The 19,548-nt window shown below is 40.9% G+C and overlaps 2 protein-coding genes across 2 annotated transcripts in view; one reads left to right on the forward strand and one right to left on the reverse strand.

Moving 5' to 3' along the window:
* The first annotated feature begins 1,218 nt into the window (after window positions 1-1,218).
* The window catches only part of CSPP1 (centrosome and spindle pole associated protein 1), a 78,202-nt gene continuing 59,872 nt past the window's right edge, over window positions 1,219-19,548 (forward strand). The window contains exon 1 of the mRNA XM_081204382.1: window positions 1,219-1,273. The gene's annotated coding sequence lies outside the window, so the exon portion shown is untranslated. The remainder of the gene's footprint in view (window positions 1,274-19,548) is intronic.
* COPS5 (COP9 signalosome subunit 5) lies at window positions 9,532-19,413 on the reverse strand. The gene is made up of 8 exons (XM_081204987.1): window positions 19,125-19,413; window positions 16,997-17,231; window positions 16,185-16,313; window positions 14,150-14,215; window positions 12,947-13,032; window positions 11,846-11,957; window positions 11,153-11,301; window positions 9,532-9,915 (listed from the first exon to the last, which is right to left on the reverse strand). Exons 1-8 carry the CDS (start codon window positions 19,274-19,276, stop codon window positions 9,831-9,833), a joined length of 1,014 nt encoding a protein of 337 aa, XP_081061113.1. The 5' UTR covers window positions 19,277-19,413; the 3' UTR covers window positions 9,532-9,830.

The raw sequence follows: 19,548 nt of genomic DNA on the forward strand, positions 1-19,548 counted from the left end.
GTAATGGGCACGATGATTAAGCAAGGGCATAACCAGGGGGGTGAGCTGCCCCCTCAAATCAAGTAAATATATAAAAATACTTACCTGTGACACAACTGGGCAGTTAGTTAACTCAGTTCTCTGCCCCCCTAACATAAAGCCTGCCCCGCCTAAAATAAATTCTGGCTTCGCCCATGGTTCTCTGGTTTGCCTTTTGTATAGGGGTTATTCAGCGGATGAAAGATGGTCCTTACAGTAGCAATGCTTCTAGCTGAAGGGGTGGGGAGAATCACATTTTCCCAGCTGCAAATATTGCAGCCTGACCATTAATTTTGGGTAAGAGGCAATACCCAGAAACACCCTTTTCTGGAAAGATGTCTTGAATCCCACAGAACAAGCGAATGCCTCCTCCTTTTTTGCAGGGGTCGGATTAGATGCTTTTGGGGGTCCCGACTCCCTTACAATTCTGCGATGTGTCAGGCAGGGACACTTCAATTTACTGTTATGCGTAGTGGGTAGCGCTGGAATCATCTTGGCGTGTTAAAAATGCTGAAATTAGCCAGGATTTTTGTTGGGGGGGGGGAGAGGCTTCTGTTAGGGGGGCAGAACCTCAGATTCGTATTCTTTTGCGGGCAGCTGACCCCCTCCCAGCTACACCCATTCATACAGTAAGAAGAGTGGGGGAGATGGCAAACGAAGCACTAGCATATCTGCCTGCATCCCTAATCGCTTTTCTCTCAGCTTATCAGATCGAGCCCAGACTGGGGGAAATAAGTGTCGGAAGGGAAAGATTGCCAAGAGGTGGGGGCAGTTTCTACGGGGCTACACACAAACCACACTTGATACGGGCTCCTCGGAAGGACTGTCGTCTCCCTTCGGACGAAGTGTGGCAAGGGCTAACGCGCCTACACTAGCAAATTATATGATGTCTCAAGAAGGCGGCTGGGCCGTCGTAGCCCCGCTATTCACCGACACCGACGCACACGGGTCTCCTTCCCCACTCACACGAACTCCACGCCCTTCTGCCCAGCGCTTCCCCACAACCTCTTTCCCCGCCAAACGCCAGCGACAGGTAAGGGGACGGGTCGCAGCAGGGCGCCTGTGAACACAGGCAAAGAGGCTTCGCCGCCACGGACGGAGACGCCAAGCGCGTTGCTATGGAGGCAGAAAAGGTCGCCTGTCCAAACACTTTCGCGGGCAACGGGAGGCACAAGAGCGCACCTACGACCCGCGCAGCGAAGCGCGCTCCCGAGTCGCGGTCGAAGCGGGGAAAGGAGCCGGGAGGAGGAAGAAGGTAAGGGTTTGCGCACGCGCAATTTCACGTCTGCTCGGCGCGGTCGCCGCCTAGCAATTGCCTGTTGTTGGGTCTTCTTCCGGCGGGTTGAATGCCGCTGACATTCGAAACGGCGCGCGCAGCTGAGTTCGCGCGGCTACCTCACAAAGGGACTTGATTCCATTTTTTATGTGTGAGACGTATCGTTTAACGGCCGAATCCTCCCCCCCCCCCACTCCCCGCTTTGTTAAAGATATAGGGAATATATAATAAAGTGTGCTACAGAACACACATTTTTAATGCAATTCTAAATTGTTCGGACGACGACGTCGTCAATAGGGAAAAATAATAATATACCGTACTTCCAAGAGGTAGACTTTCTTTTTTACTGTTTTGGGGTTCATTTTGAATCTGCCCCGTCCCAAACCTCGGGGTTTGGAGCTGCTTTTCCGCGCAGTACTATTACTGAAGAATGATAATAAACCCGCCGTTCTTCTCGTGGACCTTCTAGATTATTTTCCTCAGCTAATGTTTGTCGAGATGATTGGTTTAGCCAGCCAAAGCTGAACACTCCCTTTTGGGAGAGCTGTGAAGTGCATTCCTGTGCATGTTTGTCTGGAAGTGCCATTCATTTCAATGAGTCTGAGGTGGGCTTCTTTCTCCTTAGCATCTCGTTGGCCGCTGAGGACACCTGTTATGAACTTTGCAGGTAAACTTTTGCTTCAGCTGCTCCACTTAAGATTGCAGGCAGGAACTCTTAATTTGAAGGAAGATTAAGCCTTCCCCATGCTGTATCTGCGCATTGTTTTTTTAACTGGACACCTCCAACTGCATTGTGAAATGGCACACTCCATACAAGGCTATACCACCACCTAAGTAAAAAATGGAATTATTCAGTTGCTGTTACTTCTTTTTTAACCCATCCATTTTGCTGATTAGAGGAAAATGGTATAATGTTAATGTATTGCAAAGCTAGGACAGTATATAAAATTCTCAGGCCACCTTAGCAACTTTAGTATTAAGGTGGACAAGAAAAAAGGCTTTTCTAGAGTAAAATGCCTTTGTGTAATCAGGATTCATCATGCGCAGAGGAGTGACATTATTTTTTATGCACCCCCCCCTCCTTTAATGCTATACGTGACATCATAAACGGTAGTGACAATACACCAGGAACACAATAGCCAGTTCCAGTGTAATGGAAGGGATTACTTGGGATGGGATGACAGGTTGCACTAGGGGTTTCCCGTTTTTTAAACATTTGGGGAAAACATGCAGTTATTCCCAGTGGTGAAGGAGTCTACAAGGGAGTTGTTTTTTAAAGTCCATAAGCTAGTATGGCACTGCTGCAGCTGGAAATGGATAGCTAAGGGCTAAGATGGTTGGGGACCCTCCAGCCCACGGAACAAATCTATGCAGGACATATAATTCAGGACATATAATTCTAAAAACAGTTGTTACATGAAGAAATCCTATTTAAGTTAATGAACCATAAATATGCTTAATTGTCACTGGCCTCGGTTCTGTGCTGTTATAAGAGCACATGTTGCCTAATGAGTTTTTGAGTTATCCAAGATGAGCTTCAACATTTCCATTTCTTCCTAGCATTTGGCAGGATCTATAAAACTTTTAAATCTTTCAAATTTGGAAAGTTCATTTGCCTACTTATCAAATGACAGAAAATATTACAATATAAACTTATTCCTGTATTTCAATTTGCAATCAAAACTGACTGTGCCCTAAAGGTTGTTGTTCTGGGAAATATATCCCCTTAAAAGGGGGCTTTTATATTATTAAACTTACCTTGCCCTCAGACCTTTGACTTGTTTGTAGCTGTAGTTTTTGCAGGTGTCTAAAGCCGTCTCTGTTACTAATTCAGTTAAAAATATATTATTTGAGATTTAAGAGAAAATATTTGTTCATCAAGATTTGAAATAAGATTCTAATCTACTGGCATAGAACGTTGAAATATTGTCTGTGTATTTTCAGGGTGTCAGAATACAAGAAGTCTTTGTCTTTGAGGAACTCTGTAAAGTAAATTTTATGTATATGGTTAGTTAGTTCACTGTCAAGGTACAACTATATCAGACAGACCCAATGTCAGCACTTGGCATTCTGGGGCAGCTGCTGAAGTCCACGACTTTTTAGGGGCCTGCAGTATGTATGTAGGTATGGAGAGGGGGAGGAGAGGAAGAGAGACTGTTTATCTGAGCAGCCCTGGATGGTTCTACCTGAGCTGCTATATTCATCTCCCACAATGCCCCTGACATAGCATCATCTGGGGACATTATGGGAAATTAAAATAGTGGCTATTCTCAGTCACCCAGTTCTGCTTGGAATGCTCTAGCTTGCTGCCGCCAGGTAAGTTTCAGAGGACACACCCAGAGGTCACCTTACCAGCGCGTTCTCTTGAGCCACTTCTGACAGCAGATGCCTTTGACAATGCTACTTCTAGCTCTTGTGAGGCACCTGGTCATGCAAAGACTGTTGTATTGTGAGGACAGAGAGATAAAGCCAAGGCAGAATTGCTTTGCTACCTCTGTGCGTGGATTTTTATGCTCACAGAGCTGCAGAGATCAGTTCAAAACTTCATCACACACAAATGGCCTTGGAAGATGGGTTTGATGCCCTTCTTTCCAGGCATAGGATCTCCCTCCCACCATTTCTGGCTGAAAGTTTGCCCAAGGTCATCCAGGAAGTTCAGTGCTTAGGATGGATTGGAACCTATCCAACACTAGCCACTAATGGTGCCCTGACTGCCTGCTACTCCAATCAGTTTTGCATGGTTGCTGAGTTGAGTGGCTGCTGAATTGCAAAATCTAGACTAGCACTGTAGGAGGCTGTACTACAACCAGGCTTTCCCAGCAATGTATGTGAAAAGGACCCAAAGCTACCGATACTTCTCTATAATTTGGCCCAACTCAGTGCAGACAACGCAGGCAATAAATATTAAGATCAGATCAGCTTCAAATCAGCCCCACTATCCACACAACCTTACTTTGTGATAATAATTGCTTTTGCTTATAAAATTCATGCCACTATAATCTGGTTTGCTGCCAAAAAGGCACAATCTAATAACAATTAAACACTTTAAAGTTCTATTGGGTGTGTTAAATATTGTTCTATTGGGGAGGATGCGGCCCATTTGGATCCCTTCCAGTTGGGATTCAGGCCTCACCACAGGACTGAAACTGCCTTGGTCATACTGGTCGATGATCTCCGGCGGGCTAGGGACAAAGGTGAGAGCTGTTTTCTAGTTCTACTGGATCTCTCAGTGACTTTTGATACCATCAACCACAATATCCTTCTGGACTGTCTTTAGGGGTTGGGAGCTGGGGGCACTGTTATACAGTGGTTCCGCTCCTTTCTCCTGGACCGTGTCCAGAAAGTGGTGGTGGGGGATGAGTGTTCAGACCCCTGGGCTCTCACTTGTGGGGTGCCTCAGGGTTCCGTCCTCTCCCCCATGCTTTCTAACATCTACATGAAGCTGTTGGGAGAGATCATCAGGGGGTTTGTGTTGAGTGTTCATCAATATGCAGATGATACCCAGCTCTACCTGTCTTTTAAACCAGAACCAGTTAAGGTAGTGAAATGGGCACATACACCAAAAGAGATAAATATCACAATTCAGTGTAAACACACATTACTTTTAATAAATAAAGTGTTTAGCTCTTAATATCTATTGAAAATCAACATTTGTTAGGATAATTCATAGTGGACACAGTGCGTTTTCAAGAAGGCACCACATTGTAAACATTCCCCTCCCATTCCTGTTCTTATTGAACACAGCAAAACACTAGCATCCAGCAAACACCTTTCTTTCACAACAAGCAGTAAAACTGCATTAGTTTAAATGTATTTGTTTAAATCCAAATTCAAGTGATACATCAAATGAATGACTGTTACTTTCAACAACTGGGGAAAATGCAGATGGTTATAATCACAAAAGATTGCATGCAACACATATATTAATTTCCTTTTTAATAGTAGTGCCATTGCTGTTATACATAAGTGCTAAGGTAACTGAGTCTAAAATAAACAGAGAAATTTACACAGGAAATGATAGATGAATTACATAGGAGTTGAATGTAGACTTCAGTAAAAATGAAGGTTTCTAAAACAATTTAATTTCCTCTCAAAGGGTTCATGCACTTTCTCTCCATTATGATCCAAAACTGTATTCTCATACATTATTTTACATAGTGCGTGTCCCAAATTAGCTCATCTTTATTCATATGAAACTGCCTCAATTACTTAGGCTTCCCTGCTAATACCTATACTGTATATGATGTGCATACTACTGGACATTGGCTATGACATGTTACTATTTGAAGTACAGGAGCTCTCATGTCAAACCCCATAATCACACCCTAAAGCGGTCCATATCCATGACTCCTAAAAAATACAGTAAGCTGTACTAATATTTCCAAAAAAGCAGCAATACATAGCACAACACCCATTTTATTGGTATATCATGGATGTTGGACTATGATGCTGGTCTAAGACTGTGAAGATTTGTGTTTATATCCATGATCAGTCATGAGGTTTGCAGAGTGAGCTTGGGTCAGTTACTGAGTCTAGCCTATCTAACAAAAATGTGCTAGACCCACCATCCAAGCTTACACCACTGACAAATACTTTGTTAGCAGCATATGTCATCACTCCTCTTATGAAAAGGTACTGGAGATGTCTTGCTGATGTTCCTACTCCACTGCATTACTGAATGTAAGGTTATCAGTGGCTGCGCGCGCACACCCACCCACAAACCCACACACAAAAATGGGAAGAGCACAGAAGGTGCAAAGTGCATTTTTATGGGTGCAGGTCTTTGAAGGGTATTGCACAAGAGCCTTTCCATTCAGATGTTTTGGATTACAACTCTCACCAACCTTAACCAGTATTTAAAAACACACAGAGACATTTTCCTAGACCCCTGACAATTTTATAATAAAATTAACAATTCATTTGTCTCCATTATGAATGATGAAAGAATAGGGGCCAAAACTGAACCACTTTCTTTGTTAATATGACTGAAAAATGTGAATGTAGTTAATCAAAATGTGCCCTGAAGGATTTTTTTGCCTTCCATTTTATTAGGTCATTTCAAAGTTCAGCATAATAGTGCTTAACTCCAAAATAAATATGAATGCTACTTAGCTTACAAGAGGCTCCCCAATTCTGGTTGTCCCTATGCCTTGGCAAAAAAAAAATAGATCTACAGTCAAGCCATTAATCATTGATATGATCAAATACAGTTCAGCAATTTCTTTCTTCCAAGTACTTAAAACAAGTTGTTATCAAGCTCATTTTGATACATTTGTATCAAATATTTTTTTTATTATTTGATTTATATTCTAACCCTTAACAAGTGCCCAGGGCAGCTTACAAAAGAATTAAAATTACAAAAAAAACATACTAAAGCAAAAATATTAAAACAACATTCAAACATCACAGTATAAAAGAGCAATATAGAAGAAGCAGAGTTATCAAACACCAAACAGCTTAAAAGCAACAATTAAAAACCCTGGGAAAATAAAATGGTCTTTGGCTGGTGCTGAAATGCCGTCCAGTTTGGCACTAGAAGAGCCTTCTGAATAAAACATTGGATAAAGAGTGGAATTTTAGTAGATCTGAATGCAAGAAGAGATAAGATTTTGTGACTTCCAAGTACAATAGCAACACATTCTGCATCCTGTCTGTCTTAAACACAGTATTTGCTGTGATCCGTGTAGCTATGAACATGAGAAAAAACCCAAAGTGCTATATTTTTTAGTTCTGTGTCAGTATCTACACATCTAATGTTATCAAGCAATTTTAAGATACTCATAGCACAATTCTATGCATGTTTACTCAAAAGTAAGTTCCACTGTATTCAGTAGGATTTGTTTGCACAAAAAAGTTGTGCAAAACTGCAGCCTGGAGAAAATCAAAGAAAGACTAATTTTTAATCCATTTTATCCATGTATGTAACACTTCATTTGCAGACACCTTTACAATCTTTTTACTTCTGAGATATCATTCCAATACCATTCCAATATTATGTATGTCATATTTTGTTTTCAATAAACCAATACTATAAAATAGTACAATTGAAAAACAGTGTAGAACAGGTAGGGCTATTCATCCTGTCTCCATTTTAATATGGTCCTAAAAAGAGAGAAGAGGAAAAAATGGCTGTGCCAGCACACCAGTAAGCGTGCATGTCTCTTTTCCACAATCTGCCTCAGATGTATAACCTCCCACTAGGAGACCCAGATCTACATCTACTGTAAAAGAACATCGCCACCGGCATAATTATAAAAGCGTAAGTCAGACAGAGCAATGAGATAGAAGTATTCCAGGTAAATCCCTGCTTCCCTTCACTCAGTCAGCTGTGCTAAAACATTTAGAACTACAGAAAATCTACAGAGTCCATCATGCAAGTTTAGTACAAATCATATAAACAACCTGAACTTGGAAGATGAGTCTAGAGGTTGATTGGGGGGGGGGGGGTTGGTCATTTTATAAAGCAACGTATATACTTATGGAGGAACTGGATAGTTCAAAAGTATTGATGAGTAAATATGTGGAGCAATTCTAAGTCTTCAACATACAATGCGTGTGTCTACAAATGCATCCACATTCAGACTTAAAATGTATACAAAATATGAGAACAATACTGCAGTTGTAGCACTGTTTTATGTAACTAGTTACTCAAGAAAGCTATTGCTCCTGCTCACCAAAGTTGCCATTGCAGTTTAACTAACTTTAAAATAATCCAGAAATATAGAAGAATGCTGAAAGGTAAACAGTATGTTTTCACTTAAGTTTATACAACGAATTTAGACACAGTGCAGACTTCAGGAGCATAAATGAATTCCTGTGCATGCATGATTCTTACATCTGCATCATATCATTCACACAGTTTTCCTGTAATCTTTTATCTCTGCAACATACCATATTCAAACTGCGAAACACTGAGAATAATTCCAAGCTTTGTGGCCTTGTCATGCTTATTTTCAAAAGGTGTTCACTGTATACCATTGTACTCTTGTATTGTGCAATATTGTTCAAAATAAAAACTGGCTAGACATTGTGTTGATTTTAAAAACAAGGAACCTCCAAGCTGGAAGAGTTTTTGTATATTAACTCCAACATATCTTAAAGTGATAGCTTCAAATCAGTGAGAATGCATTGCAGAACAATACTGTTCAATGAAAGTGGCTTCCTTTTTCAGCAGTGCACCAATCACTTACATTTTGATTCAAGCATTATCAGTTACCTACCGGTAAGTTCCTTGAAATCTTAAGACTAGACCACATTTTAAATTTGTAGTACCTGAACTTAAATCAGGAAATAAACTAGTCTTGTGGGACAGTTTATACACTTACAGGGTATTTATACTTGAACAGAATGGAGTTGATAGAAGTGGGTGCCCAGACCTCTATCTGTACCCTATGAAAGGGTGTTAGGCTCAGCTTATACGGTGTGCAGCTTACTTACATCCATTGGCTTGACTAAAATAAGATGCTAATTTGTTTTAGAGCAACAGGTAAAGAGCGACAACTAAGAGGAATTATGGACACTTAAATAGTTGGTTTCTGAAATTATTGAAAAGTATGTCCCAATTATGAGATTTTTCTATTCCCAATGTAAAAATAAAGGGGGGGGGCTACATCCAGTTGAGGCATCTTGCTTGCACAAGAGGGTCTTCTTACTCATCCTCTTTCCCCTTGCTTCTGTTCTAAAACAGATAGCGATACCAGAGGAAGTCTCACCATGACTGCTGGTAAAATGTTGTTTCTCAAACCATGCCTTAACAGCATTATTTAAAAATTTTATACCTCACCTTTCTCCCCAAAGGAGCCCACAGTAGCAAACAAGTAACAAAACAGTAAAAACTTCTTTAAAACTATTCCAGTACAGATGCAGTAATCCACGCAACAAAGTTGGTGACTAGAAGTGCAAAGCGATCTTGGAAAACACAAGCCTATGGAGTCTACATAAAACAGTTACACAGGCTTTCAAGACAAAACCACAACTACCATGTTCACAAATGTGTTTGTCTGTGTCTGTATTCTAGAGGTTTGAGCTTCAAGAAGGAACTCTGCTCTAAGACATGTACAGAGCAGATAATGTACCAGAGACAGATTGTAGTGTTTTTTGCACTGAGAAGTAGAGAGGCTGCTTGGTCTAAGCTTGGGACAATTTACGGTTTCTGGCTCAAGAGTTCTACATGGGAATGAGAAAGAATGATAAATTTCAGAGATAAAATTAAACAAAGCAAATGAAAAAAGCAGCTGGCCATTTTAAAGAGATCTTTATTGCAGATTGACAAAGAGATAAATTCTAAACTTCCAAAATCCAGAAACAGTCACAATTATTGTTCTTTTGAAGCAACAACCAAAACTTTATGGTAAAGAACAGATTACAATAAATTTTAGAGCACTGTTCTTAAAATTGAGCAAAGAGGTGGTAGAGATGATTTAAAGTACAACAAATTAACTGAAGATTTCCATTCTGGCTTCAGCTCCAAACTGAACAAGTCCAACTAGGTATGTTTGTCTCCATTCTGAAGATACGTATCGGTCGGTGATATACTTCAAGCAATGTTAATTTGATTAAAAAGTTTGTCCTTAATAACCTGAGACATCAATCCATGTATTGCTTCTATGGTGGTCTTGCAGCTGGGGAAAAACAAAGGCATAAATTTAAAGTTGGCTAAATGCAATTCTGTCACTATATTGCAAGTTATTCAGATGTCTAAGAAGCTCACGGTGCCCATAACCCCATGAATCTCTACAACCATCCAGTTATGAAAAGGCAGACATAGCGTCTGATAGTTGACTGAACTGTTGTTTGTTTTAAAAGGTAAATTCAAACATGCTTTATATGGAAACATACAATTTCAGACATTATGTGTCTGACACCTCAAATCTAAAACAAAAAGAAATGTCAGCTATTGTACTATGTCAATAGTAGTTTAAAGATCTGAGACAGATACATAGAGAAGTGGTATATTGTTTCAATATACACTAAAGTTGCATGTTGCATGCACTAAAGAACGTAAGAGAAGCCTGCTGGGTCAGGGCAATGGTCCATCTGGTAAAGCATCCTTGTCTCACAGTGGCCAACCAGATGCCGGTGAGAAGCCCGAAAGCAGGACATGAGTGCACCAAAGCCTCACTTATGATTCCCAGCAACTGATATGCAGAGGCTTACTTCCTATGATCGTGGAGGGAGAACATAGCCATCATAGCTAGTAGCCGTTATAGCCTTATTCTTCATGAATTTGTCTAATCCTTTTTAAAGCCTCTCTTGTTAGGTAGGGGCCATTGTTACTTGTAGGAGTGAATTCCACAATTTAACTGTGTTTTGTGAAGCACTTTCTTTTGTCTGAATCTTTCAACATTCAGTTTTGTTAGATGTCCAAAAGTTCTAATGCTAAAACATCTCTATCCACTTTCTCTACACCATGCCTCACTTTACACATCTCTATCATGTCTCCACTTTTCTCTAAACTGAAAAGCCCCAAATGTTGCAACCTTTCTTCATAGGAAAGATCCTCAATCCCTCTGATCATTTTGGTTGTCTTTTTTTGAACCTTTCCCAACTCTACCATAACCTTTTTGAGGTGACATAGTATTCCAAGTGTAGTTGCAGCACAGATCCACTTATCGATCCATTGTGTCAATCTCTCCTCATACTTACTTAAGCTTATATTCTAAAGATGACATAAAAAGAAAAATGGTGGAACAAATGGAATGGTGGAACATCTAGGAGCTCCAAAGACTTAAAAAGAAAACTCAATAATCCATGAAACTGGCAAGTGATATGTCACAACAGCCCACAGGAAGTGAGTAAAGTGATTTTAATCATAATAATTTATGTTCTGAAATCATATAGTTAAGGAGAAGACCTTACCTGTCCCTTGTTGCTTTGGCTAGTTTGTCCTCTGATTTTCTGTCATGGGACTCTAAACCCAACATGAAACTTCCTCGACCCAGTTGGGCTTCTGATTGTTCTAATTTCTCTGATAGATCAAATACTTGCCCAGTAGTGTAGTCTGCATTCTGCATTTGGAAGATAAGATTTTACGTTTCTTTAACTGCCATTAATGCTTCTAATTGGAACAGTATATGTTGAGCGAGTAACCACCTTTAAAACATTTACAACCACTAGACTTTGTTTTGTGCGTAAGGCAATAATGTAATTAAAATTCATTTAAAGCACTTTAGTTCTTTTAAAGTTTACTCTGTCTTTTAGCAGTAGCCAGTTAGAAATTAAATTTAGAATATTTAGTTGCTAGACAAGATAAACAGCACTCTCTGAAAAGATGCAAAAAGCTGGAGGGAAGAAAGTTGGCCTCTTTCCAGCTTCTTTCCTTGCAATGAATTCAACATAAAGTTTGCAACAGATTTGTGCTGACTGATCTGTAATTGGATACAAGATCACTTGCACAGAACATGTACGCTGCACAGGCTTCTCTTGGGTTCCACTTCCATATACCTCTCTGTTCCTGTTTCGTTTTATCTTCCAGCCTACAGAAAGAACTTCCAAAGTGCTTATTTTTGGAACACCATACTGATCAGGGTTAAAAGTCACGAAGATACTTACAGTAAGCAAACTAGATGAACTTAGTGTGTTCACCCAGTATTTGTTCCACAAAAGCTCAAGCAACTTGCGATCCAAAGAGGATTTGAAATAGGAGACTTCTAAAGCATAATACCTGTTTTGCAAGAAAAGTATATGAACAACTTTCAACATGAACTGCACAATGAAATGTTACATTTTAAAAACTCTCAAATATAGACAAATCCCAAGAACATAAATGTGACCAAGAAATAATGTCATCTTTCCTTTTAAAAGAAGTGGGGAGACTTGTGGTCTTCCAGATGCTGCTGGACTCCAACTCCCATCAGCCCTAGCCAGGATGACAAGAGTTGAAGAGCCATAGGTTCTCTACCTCTATTCTAAAACAGTCCAGTACACCCAGTATGATAGTATTTAAGGGATCATTTCATGTCTGCAATATCAATCGTGCCTTGGTTCCACAAAGTGCCACACAGTAGTCTTATGCTCAAAACATATACCAGAATGATTGTATTGTGGATACTGAACTATCACCATAACCCTTCGCCTGAGCTTTGAATAGGGCAAAACAAACACCTACACAGAAGTGGAGAGGGGATAAACAACAGCCATAGAAAAATCCAAAAACAAAACAGTGGACAGCTGCATATTAGATATAGTTCTCAATGTGCTGCAAGGAAACTTTTATCAAGTTTAATGCTTCTTGAGGAAAAACTGCCCAGAACAACTTTTCTACTAAAACTCATTTAAGCAACACATTGTTGATAAAATTTCCACACAATGCATTGGGAATGCTGCTCTACAGAGTACCCCTCACTTCTGGACCAACTTTTTCGGGAGCACTGGAGTTTATAGGGAGAAGAAATAGGAGAAAATTGCCTCCTCCCCCTTCTTCCAGTGGAGTATTCCATGAGAAAAACTCCTTTCAGAGAGGAAGTCTGGAACCTCTTGTCTGTTAGTGAGCAACTGTCCTCTTTTTGTTTCAAAAGGAAAACAAACCTCCCACCCCCCCCCCTCAATATATGACTATCCAAGAAGCCTTGGGTATTTCACAAATCTTTTCAAACATTTGTTTTCAAGCTGGAAAACATTTTGAAATCTATCTATGAGGAAATAATTCCTTACTGTTTACAGTGCACACCAAAGTCTTCTATTTTATTAAGTGGGATAGTCTGATATTCCGAAGGGCCCTCATCAGGAGGTTTGTAGCCCTGAAGGAGAAAGAAACAAATTATGATACTGAAGTTGTAAGGCAACATCTTTTCATATAAACAGATCCAGATTTTTCCATTAGCATGCTGATGATACTCAGGCTTCATTTATCCATAACATCTGAATCAGGAGAGGCCAGGCTGGCCATGGGATGGTGTCTGGATGCACTGGTGGGATGGATGTGGGAAAATAAGTTGAGCTTGAATCCTGGCAAGACCCAGAGGCACTGTGGACGAGTGGTAGTTGTTGTGTCTGATAAATTGGTCAACTGCCTGTCCTGGACAGGGTTGCATTCCTCCTAAAGGAACAGGTATATATATATATATAGGGTGCTTCTGGATCCAGCTCTGTAAATGGAGGCCCAGGTACTGTCAGTGGCTAAAGCGCCTTTTACCCAGCTGTGAAAACTATGGACCAGGAGAGCTTGACTACAGTAGTTCAAGCATTGGTGACTTCAAAACTGAATTACTGCAGTGCACTCTACATGGGGCTTCCCCTGCACTTGATTTGAAAGCTGGAATTAGTGCAGAATGCTGCAGCATGGCTGCTGACAGAATATAATACCTCTGCTCAGAGATCTGCAATGACTGTCCATTTGCTACAGGGCCAAGTTCAAAGTGTTCCTTTTAGTATACAAAGCTCTTAACAGCTTGGGACCAGTTTTCCCTTACCCTAGATATGCCCAGTACACAGCTCTCATATGTGGAACTGGCATGATCACAGGTGCCACATAATACTCATTTTGCCTTTGTAAGAAATCACTATTTTAGTGTGGCAGCACCTACACTTTGGAACTTCCTACCTGTTGACATCAGGCAGGCACCTTCACTGTATTCTTTTGGCAACTGCTGAAAACATTTTTGTTTAGGCAAGCCTACACAGACCTGCAGAAGTTACATGTGTTTTATATATTTTTAGCTACTATTGATTTTAACAGTCTTTTAAATATTTTTAGATGCTTGATAATTTTAATTATCAATAAAAAGCATTTGTAATGCATTTGGAATGTTATTTTTTCTTACAATCAAACTGTATATAAATTTTGCTAAATAAACAAAATAAATCCATAGGGTGGATCCTTACATCATATACATTTGGTTATATAATTATTGTTACCTTAGGATATGTTCTAAAAGCTCCAAGATTTACTTTTCCTGCAGATATTGTCCTTGTTGGATCAATCTGTAAAATGCATTTGAGAATTACTGTACAAAATGCACTCTAAGAAGCAATTGAACACAATTTTCTTAACTCTAGATCAGGCACTTTCAACTCCCAAGAGACTGTGAGCTACTCCCAGTATAAAAAAACTGGCGGTGATCTACCCATTGTCATTGGAGGGAGGAGGAGCTTTTGTTAGGGGGGGCTTCTTTTTTTGGGGGGGGGAGGCCAAAGTTGTTGAGCTTTTTTTTAGGGAGGAAGAGTTGGACATCGCTGCTATAGATCAAGGCCATTATTCCGATCACTTTAGCCTTTATAGTAGAATGATGATTAGTACCTATCCAAAAAATATAAATATAATATGACTTTTGTAGAAACTCAAAGATTCTATCTTGGTGGCTTAAACTTAGTGGTTGCATGAATGAATGGAAGCTTGCACAACTAATCTTGCCTCCTCTCCTGCTTCCAATAAAGTCTCTCCTGAAAACCTCCTGAACATTGTGGGACGTTTCATATGGGGCTGCAAAATGATGAGAGAACTACCTAAAATCAATAGAAGAAACTGTTCCATTGGTGCAAGATTCTTCAACCCAATTTCGAATGATTCCCTCTTTCTCTACTGTAGCACCATTTGACACAGCTGCCCACAATGGAGAGGTTTGAGCAAATACTGGCTTCTACCCCAATATGTTAAAAGTTTTACTTTTCTACTGGACATTCCACAATGTAAGTTCAAAGTCTAGAAATACCGCAAGATTTTGTTGCTGTTGTAAACTGCGTTTCTGTGCACTGCTCTGGTTCGCCAGAAGCGGCTTAGTCATGCTGGCCACATGACCTGGAAGCTGTACGCCAGCTCCCTCGGCCAATAAAGCGAGATGAGCACTGCAACCCCAGAGTCGGTCACGACTGAACCAAATGGTCAGGGGTCCCTTTACCTTTTGGCCCTAAGGCCCCTTAAGGGGTGAATAGAATATTTAGGCAAAGGGAAAATGCAATAAAAGAACAATGAATGCATAATTACCAAATACCCACCAATTGTACTAGATATGCATTTGTGAACTGCATTCATCCTCTCTCCACATAGCTCTCCAGCATTCATCCCCTTACTTAGAAGCTAAGCTCACTCACATAACTCCTGCCCCCTCTCCAATCTCACACCTAGGAGCAAGTCCACCAACAATCAAGCCTCCAAATAAATAGGCTTCTGAAGCAGCTAAAGTTGTAGCACTAATTGGCTACAACCTTCTGGCTTCTCTGCAAGCTGATGTTCTTCAGGTGTAGTAGTAGTAAAAACAGGCTGGGGAGGCTAAATTTGGTACCCACCTCCCAGCCAACAATAGACCTGTCTCCTGATTTATGCTTCTTAAAACTCTCTTAAGCAATTATTTAGACATACAGTTCTCCTGATTAAAGACTATCTTGAAAACAGTCTTAGTTGTAATAACAAGTGTAATAACAAGAGCTATTCTTGGTTCTGCTTCACATTGTGTAAGTAACAAAATTCTCTCTGGTGAACAGGGGAACTCTGGAAAGGGGAGTAATGGACCCTAACACTCCAATGTCCATACAGACAGCAGAGGAGTTAGGGAATTCGGGAAGCCTTATCCTTCTTCATTTTAGGTCCTGCACACAAGACCCTTAAAATGTAAATGTAATTTGTTTTAATAGAAGAATCTGCTCCCATGAGCATGTCTTCAACTAATCAATGAGAAGTTCTTACCCTGTGATAGGCAATTCAGTATATGCATAGTTTTCCAATGTTACAAAGTGATCCTGCAAATTCTGACTTGAATTAGTTGTGATCAATGAAAAGGGCAGCCGAGTTTATGGCTCAATAGAACAAGATATAAAAGAAATTACATCCAATATATAAGAAACAGAGTTTTTTTAATAGGAGTTACCTGGTTACAAAAAACCCAGCAATAGAACTTAAATTTACTGTCTAACTCTATTTCGTATTTAGTTTGCTTGAATTCCAATATATACTTACAACCACAGCCACAAATGGTTCTTGAAATTGCTGGTTAAGCATCTGAGTACTGACATCAATTCCTGAAAGCCAGCAGCCATAGCCAGGGTGGCTGTGATACCAGCCAATTGCATTTTCTAATCGACCAACCTAACCAAAGTTTTTAAAAAAGGGAAAGAGGAAGAAAGCAGGTTAAACTGAATTTAATCATTGTGAATACTGCCCTCTTTTGGACAGTTGGCAAACCACAGATATTTCAAAATTAAGCCATGAATGAACATAAAAAGCCCTACAGGATCAGACACAAAGCCCATCTACTCCAAAATTGCTTTCTGAAAAACATGGCCAGGCAGGAAGCTCAGAAGCTACCGTATTATTATTTTTGTAAATAATGAGCTTGTTGTTCACTTAACAAAAGCAGAAATTAAATTGAAGAAATTATTTTCTTTAAAATTTCTAAGACAATTAAGATGTACATAAAATGGAGAAAATGAAGCAGTAAGAATATGCATAAAAAAGAGCTTCGTTCCGATGTCCGGCGGCGGGAGGAGGTCCGAGGACAGTGGGGAAGACGCGCTGCGCTTCCCCGCTGTCCCGGAGATTTCCCTATGGGCTGTCGTCTTGCGAAGCAAGCCCATAGGGAAATTCGTTTTGCGAAGCGCCTCCAAAACGGAAAACCCTTTCGTCTAGCGGGTTTTCCGTCTTGCGAGGCGTTCATCTTGCGGGGTACCACTGTAAATTACAAACTGAGGTGTCTCCAATCCCAGATGTGATTATAAACAGTTTTAACACAATGCTAATTTGCTAAAAGGAAATCAGTCTTCCCTTTTTACCTGCTTTGCATTTTCTATATACGCAGCCATATATTCATATGCAGCAGCCTGAGCGTTAACTCGTGTTTCAGTGCCTTCGACTGGTAAAGCAAAGCTGTCCATGATAATCATAGTTTCGCCATCCACTTTTCCAAGCATTAAGCCCATCACTTCCAAATTGCCTCCTGACCTAGCATGCATGACCATCTTCAGGAGGGCCAGAGCAGAGATCTTGCAGTACTTGAAATAGTGGTGACTGCAATGGAAAAACAAAAGAGCTTAGCAGAAAAGGAAAAGAAGAAACACATAGTACAATAAATGATTTAAGGCAAGAAAGCTCACCCTGAAACTCAGAATCAATAAAATGATACGGGACAAGATTTTGTTTATAAAAAATATTTTTTAAATCAACCAGATATGAAATACCAAGGTGGTGTACAGCAGTATGCAGAAGCAATAAAAACAATGCCACCATATAAAATACAAAATAATCACAAAAATGACTGGCCAACCTTTGGAAAATTTAAATCACTGAATGTAAAGCACTATCTTAATAAAAACATATTTGAGACATCTGAAAGTTAGCAGTGAGAATGCCTGCTGAATCTTCGCATGGGACCAGGGACACTAAATACTTCTAGCTGAATTAAGTTGGGCATCTATAACAAAGAGGACAACTAAGAGTACTTCTCAGAGTGATGTAAGGCCTCAGGCGGTCCTTAAGGTATCTTGGACCCAATTTCTTCAGGGTTTATATAGTAATACTGTACAAGAAATTTGAACCTGGCTTGGCAGCATGTGGGCAGCCAAATATTTTAGCAGAGGTGTCAAATTCTGTTGGCCATTTGCCTTCCTCAGCAGTCTAGCTGCAACACTGCACTAGCTGGAGTTTCAGTACCAGGCCCAAGGCCAGCCCTACACATAGAGCACATTGCAGTAATCCAGTCTTGAGGTTATCAATACAAGGACTATAGTGGTCAGGAATAGATGGCATACCAGGTGAAGCTGGAGAATTGCAATCGCTAAATACAGAGGTTACAGATATACTCAACAGTATAGTACATACCCATATGCACCTACTTAAACCATAGGATCTTCTACGGTCCTTCTTCAGGAGGTGCATATGGTAGCTACTGACAAAAGGTGTTTTCATTTATGGTAGCCTGGCTATAAAATGCTCTCCCCAAAGAGGCTCACCACATGCCTAATCTGATGTCATTTCAGTAAAATCTTTTCGTTGTTCCAGACCTTTAAATCTGTTCCTGCTACAAAAAAACATTATCACTAGAGCTATGGATTTTTAATGATATATATTTTATAGATTTATTATGCATATTTTAATCGCCTTTATATTTGTTGTAAGGCACCCAGAGAACATGGTTATAGGGTGGCAAATAAATATTTCAAACTAATAAAATAGATCCAGATTTCAAAAGAACAAAATGTTTCTCTCTTAATGTAACAAGCAACCTATGTTGTACAGCAGCAAATTGTGTGGATGTGAGAAACCCAGGTACAGAATCCTGCTTCAATTAAGAACGAATGACTGACCCCTCACACATTTGGGAATAGCTAGAAAATTGTGAGAAGGGGGAGTTCCAGAAGTGTGTGTTACTTATTTTCTCCCAGAAGAGGCCTTTGACTTCTCAGCATACAACATTTTAAGACGTTTCATTTGCTAGTAACATTTGTTCTTGGGAGGTTGCTTGTTTTTCCATTTCATACCCCCCCCCTTGCCTTCACTCAGTGTCAAAATGAAGGAGTCATGGCGTGTCTGGGGCATTCACCCATCATTTCTACTTTCCTTGGATTTATCTTTGACTCCCCGCCTTCCCTCGTTCACCCCATCTTTACAAACGACTGTCAAGACCTGTTACTTTTTCTTCTCTTAAGATCTCCAAGAGGCAATCTTTCTTACCTGCACCTGTCCAGAGTTTTGCATTTTGATATTTCCTCTTACTCACCTCTACCTCTTCTTGTCAAGTCCTACATGAGAGGTAATATCTAGGGCAGGTGCATCATCACAGCCCCTCGCCCTTCCTCTCCCGGGACCAAACAGCACCGGGGTCCGGGCCGAGTCCTTCGAACTGAGCCACAAAGAGTAGCCTGGGAGGAGATCCTCCCCCGCTTTGCCCACCCGCTCACTTACTCCTTGGTCCACGGCTTCGCCGCCAGGATCTCCTGCTGCTGCTTGCGGTCGTACTTATAGATCTCATCGATGCTCTGCGCCTCCTGCATGTTGTTGGCCATCTCCCACGTCTTCTGGGCCATCCCGCTCCCGGAAGGGCCGGCCGCTGCCATCTCACCGGGTTCCTCAGGCCGAGCCGAGCCGGGCCCTGCTAGCCGATGATAGACCCTCCGGGCAGTCGAGCCTCCCGGCCTGCTTGCCGCAACAGAGCGAAGCAAGCGCGGCGGAAGTGGGTGTAGGCGCTGGGCAAGCGGGCTGGGCGGGGATAGAGTGTCCCCCGCGAATGGTTCCGCCCGCTCCGCGACGCCTCGAGCTGGCTCGCCCGCCCCCTAGCGAGAAACGGTGGAATTAGCCTCCCGCGCGGAGAACGGCCATCCCAGTCTTT

The sequence above is a fragment of the Podarcis bocagei genome, assembly GCF_964188305.1.
Source record: "Podarcis bocagei genome assembly, chromosome: 8".
NCBI lineage: Eukaryota > Metazoa > Chordata > Lepidosauria > Squamata > Lacertidae > Podarcis > Podarcis bocagei.

Bases quoted from the DNA above. Each gene is read 5' to 3' on its own strand.
- COPS5 (XM_081204987.1), bottom strand. From the start codon at position 19,276: ATGGCAGCGGCCGGCCCTTCCGGGAGCGGGATGGCCCAGAAGACGTGG. The intron at 17,232-19,124 runs GTAAGTGAGCGG...TTTCCATTGCAG, and splicing joins GCGAAGCCGTGGACCAAGGA to TCACCACTATTTCAAGTACT. The intron at 11,302-11,845 runs GTAAGTATCTTC...TTCCAAATGCAG, and splicing joins GTTCATCTAGTTTGCTTACT to AATGCAGACTACACTACTGG.